At 53.3% G+C, this 4961-nt stretch overlaps 1 protein-coding gene across 1 annotated transcript in view; it reads left to right on the top strand.

The window, feature by feature from the left end:
* egfem1 (EGF-like and EMI domain containing 1) overlaps positions 1-4961 on the top strand; it is a 78801-nt gene that overhangs the window by 69358 nt on the left and 4482 nt on the right. The window contains 5 exon segments of the mRNA XM_067245692.1: positions 1-67; positions 233-359; positions 1946-2074; positions 4281-4412; positions 4756-4884. The exon segment at positions 1-67 is cut by the window's left edge and continues 3 nt beyond it. Of these exon segments, the coding sequence (XP_067101793.1) occupies positions 1-67; positions 233-359; positions 1946-2074; positions 4281-4412; positions 4756-4884 (584 nt within the window).

The raw sequence follows: 4961 nt of genomic DNA, 5'->3' as shown, positions 1-4961 counted from the left end.
GTGTGTGTGTGAATCTGGCTTCACTGGGGAACACTGCCTGCACACTAAGACATGCGCTTCACTCTCTGTGGCTATACTACCATCTACTGGACATGCAGTGTAATTACAACACAAAGTTAGCAACACATTGTCACCCCTAAATGTTTTGGTCACCTCTTTCACACACTGTTTCCAGCACTGTTGATTATTAATGGGTGTGTTTGATGTGGTCTCCTGTCCCTCCCTGTCAGAGTGCTTGGAGGGGAGATACGGGCCAGGGTGTTCCTCGCTGTGTCAGTGTCAGAACCAGGCTGGCTGTGACCATGTGAGCGGAGCCTGCCGGTGTGCAGAGGGCTGGAACGGGACCTTCTGTGACGAGAGTAAGATACCTGACTGTCTACACATTCCTACTCAGTACTCATAGAGATCCCCCATTCTCTCTCTCTCTCTCTCTCTCTCTCTCTCTCTCTCTCTCTCTCTCTCTCTCTCTCTCTCTGTCTCTCTCTGTCTCTCTCTGTCTCTCTCTGTCTCTCTCTCTCTCTCTCTCTCTCTCTCTCTCTCTCTCTCTCTCTCTCTCTCTCTCTCTCTGTCTCTCTCTCTCTCTCTGTCTCTCTGTCTGTCTCTCTGTCTGTCTCTCTCTCTCTCTCTCTCTCTCTCTCTCTCTCTCTGTGTCTCTCTATCTCTCTCTCTATTATAAACACACACAGCTCTCGGACCTTCCTCTCAGCTCTGTCTGGGAGAGTGTTACATGTCCTAGTCACGGTGGAGCCCTCTGCTTGTACGAAGAGGTCATGACAAGGGGGATATATAGTTCCACCTCCTTCATGAATGTATGATCGACACATACTGTACGTTACAGCGTTGGAACTGGAGGCATTCAGGAGACACGGTTAACCAAATACCACCAGTGGTGTGTGGTCATCTTAGACCCATGGATTGAAAATGTACAATAAAACCAACTGTTATGAGACGGTAGAATCCAACTGGCCAATTCAGCAACCAAGCCACCACAAATGAGGACCTAATATATCCGAATGGGCCCAAAAAAAAAAACTGGGTCAATGAAGAGAACAGAGTCTCTGTGTTTACAGGTAATGCAGGATGGATATGAAAGGAATGGTTTGGCCCACTGCCCATTCGAGACACAGGAATGTAGGGACAGGGCACCAACTGGTGCCATAACCGCTTCCAGACGTGCAGCTAGACACGAGAGCTGAGCAGGAGGGTGCTGGTCAGCTAGCTGTCAATCAATCACAGACTCTGGCAGGCCAGAAAAGCGTTTCTCTAATGATGACAGCCGTGATGCCCAGCTTGTTTTGTAAATCACAACCATTCGTCTGGTCTGTGATCTTACTGTCTTTTATTGTCAAATTGAGCAATCAGCAGAATGTGAGAATAAACACGGTGGTTCTGTCCTGTTCTAGGCCAGCCATGTGTATAGACAGTGTTTACACCCAGTGCAAAAGCAAACAAGGAGAGAACACGTTCTGTTTACCAAACACCCTGAGTGGCTGTTGAATGCACACAAACCGTCACATGCACACCAACAAACACACTCTGGACAGTCTGGCTCTAGCTAACCTCCCAGTCAATAGGAACCAGACGCGGGCCCAGAGCACCGACGTGGTGAGAGGCGGTGGCGGCGTGCGTGAAGCAGAGCGCTGTAACCTAGCCGTGTGTTTGCTCCTGGCTTCCTGATCCTGACAGCCGAGCGCAGGACCCAGCAGGTGTTCTGATCACCAGGTCTGACAGTAGCTTTCATGTGCCACAGACACCCTGCACATGTTTGACATGAGCTCACTCCTCCAACGCGAACACCCAAGACAAGCCTCCGCCATGCCATGCTGTATTTGAGGATGGTAAGACACGGAGAGGGAGCCAGGAGAAAAGAAAGTTGGCACTAACCCTTTTCCTCTTTTGTAAATCTGCCAGTGGTAACCAGAGGATGTTTCATCTTGGCTTGCAGTGTGCCCGGGCGTCTTTTATGGGCTTGACTGTGGCCAGATGTGCGAGTGGAGGAACGTTGCCCACTGTCACCACATCACAGGAGCCTGCTTAAGCTCCCCTGGCTGGGCGGGGCCGCACTGCATTCTGGGTACAGAGCCCACATCATTAAAACGGGGTGTGAGGGAGCCTGTCTGTAGCCCATCACGGCATTCTGCCCTAAATACAACTGCAATGTGTTTGTGAACAATTATGTCTGTAATGATACATCGCCAATCCTTTTTTAGGGATGGGTAAGGGGGGGCTGTAGAAAGCCCCCCGGCTCAGAGCGTTAATAGGGTTAGAATCTGGATAAATGCATCCACACGTGTTTGTGGGGGAAGTATGTCAGAAGTTAGCCGTAAAGCTCCCTCGGTACTTCTCTCATGAGAAGTTTCATCTTAGCTTCATGCTCTTGTTTAATGAACCTTGTGAAATGCCCTCTAAAGCTCAAAGTCTGTCATTCAGGAGGGTTATTGAAAGCTCCTCCCTCCCAGAGCAGAGTTTGTGGTCTTGATTACCAGGGGCCGAGTCAGCAAAAAGCCACAAGCGCAGCTTAATGACACAGTTCTGTCATTAGGTGGTTTCCCTCGCTCTCAATTTGACTCAAATGTCATTCTAGACATTCGTCATTAGATGTACTGATAGCGCTCTAAAAATGCACACACGCACACGTACGTGACCATATCCTGCCACCAGGCCAAGGAGATAACTGTGTGCGTGTGCGTGTGTGTGTGCGTGCGTGTGAGTGAAGGCGGTCCAGTGTGTCTTTGGAGAGAACTGCAGCTGGACCAGGGGGTTTGAGCGTGTGACTGGCCACAGGACAGCTGTGTGACAGGGTGGACCAGGGCCAGGTGCCAATAGGGTGTGAACTGTTGTAATAAACGATTGGCGATGGACCAACATAGATTTTTTACAACTGTAATAAGAAGGGTCGTAGGTAAATGATTTATTTTCCTAGTCTGTGTGTGTGTGTGTGTGTCTGTAACCAGGCTGGGCAGCATCCTAGCCATCGGACAGGAAGGTGTGTGTGTGTGTGTGTGTGTCTGTAACCAGGCTGGGCAGCATCCTAGCCATCGGACAGGAAGGTGTGTGTGTGTGTGTGGCTAAGTGAAGGTCATCACTGACTTCATCCCCCCCCTCCCTCTCCCCCACCCTTACTCCACCCGCTCTCCCTCTCCCCCTCCTTACCCTTACTCCACCCGCTCTCCCTCTCCCCCTCCCTACCCTTACTCCGTCCCCCTCCCTCTCACTCTCCCCCACCCTTGCTCCCCCCGCCCTCCCTCATCAGACATCTGATAAACATTACACTCAGATTGCCAAGAAAAACTGGAGACATTGTTTTTGTCTCCTCAACGGATAAGGGCTTTTGGAACACAGACATGGATAATGACAGCCGTGTAATAGCCTTTTGAGTCTGGAGTCTGTTTTAATCTGTGGCACTGCTGCAAACTGCCCGAGGTAAGGCCAGGGCACTGCTGCAAACTGCCCAAGGTAAGGCCAGGGCACTGCTGCAAACTGCCCAAGGTAGGGCCAGGGCACTGCTGCAAACTGCCCAAGGTAGGGCCAGGGCACTGCTGCAAACTGCCTGAGGTAGGGCCAGGGCACTGCTGCAAACTGCCCAAGGTAGGGCCAGGGCACTGCTGCAAACTGCCCAAGGTAGGGCCAGGGCACTGCTGCAAACTGCCTGAGGTAGGGCCAGGGCACTGCTGCAAACTGCCCGAGGTAAGGCCAGGGCACTGCTGCAAACTGCCCAAGGTAAGGCCAGGGCACTGCTGCAAACTGCCCAAGGTAAGGCCAGGGCACTGCTGCAAACTGCCCAAGGTAGGGCCAGGGCACTGCTGCAAACTGCCCAAGGTAGGGCCAGGGCACTGCTGCAAACTGCCTGAGGTAGGGCCAGGGCACTGCTGCAAACTGCCCAAGGTAGGGCCAGGGCACTGCTGCAAACTGCCTGAGGTAGGGCCAGGGCACTGCTGCAAACTGCCCAAGGTAAGGCCAGGGCACTGCTGCAAACTGCCCGAGGTAAGGCCAGGGAACTGCTTCAAACTGCCTGAGGTCAAGCTAGTTCATAAGAGTAACAATGGATTCATTTAGTTTTTGCCCAAAGTGACATTCAGAAACGGATTCAAACCTGTGACCTCTTGACCCGCAGTCAGTGACCTTCCGCTGAGTGATACCTGTCCTTCTCTATGTGGATGAGAGCGGTTTTGGCATGCAGAATGCTGCCCGCTGTGTGGATGAGAGCTGTTTTGGCATGCAGAATGCTATGGCGTGAGTCTGGAGTGTGGTCCAACCCCCCCTGTGTGTTGTCCCTGCAGGGTGCCCCCCCGGCACGTTCGGCCCGGGCTGCAGCCAGGCCTGCCAGTGCCCCGGGAGGCGCCAGCGGTGCCATCCTGCCACCGGGACGTGTACCTGCATACCTGGTTACTACGGAAACCGCTGTGAGCTGAGTAAGCATTTTTTGGGGGGTATTTTGGCTCAAGTTGACAGCTGTGAACACTGAGGCTCAGAATTGACCGAATGTACACTCTCTTTAAATCTCCCTCCCTCTCTCTCTCTCTCTCTCTCTCCTCTCTCTCTCTATCTCTTTCTCTCCCTCCCTCTCCATCTCTCTCTCTCTCTCTCTCTCTCTCTCTCCATCTCTCCATCTCTCCATCTCCATCTCCCTCCCTCCCTCCCTCCCTCCCTCCCTCCCTCCCTCCCTCCCTCCCTCCCTCCCTCCCTCCCTCCCTCCCTCCCTCCCTCCCTCCCTCCCTCCCTCCCTCCCTCCCTCCCTCTCCCACTCCTCACCAGAGTGTCGAGCGGGGACGTACGGGCTGGGGTGTAAGTCCCGGTGCAGGTGTACCAACGGAGGGCGCTGTGACCCTCAGACAGGGTCCTGCCAGTGCCCGCCAGGCTACACAGGAGCCACCTGCAGCACGGGTGAGTCCGCTCTCCAGAGTGTCTATCTGCCACAGGACGCCTCCTGTCAGGTACATATGTCTGAATCTTGTGTGGTT

Source organism: Osmerus mordax, chromosome 11 (assembly GCF_038355195.1).
Source record: "Osmerus mordax isolate fOsmMor3 chromosome 11, fOsmMor3.pri, whole genome shotgun sequence".
In the NCBI taxonomy this organism is placed as follows: domain Eukaryota; kingdom Metazoa; phylum Chordata; class Actinopteri; order Osmeriformes; family Osmeridae; genus Osmerus; species Osmerus mordax.
The sequence above is the reverse complement of the archived record's forward strand: the minus strand, read 5'-3'. Positions and strand labels throughout refer to the sequence as shown.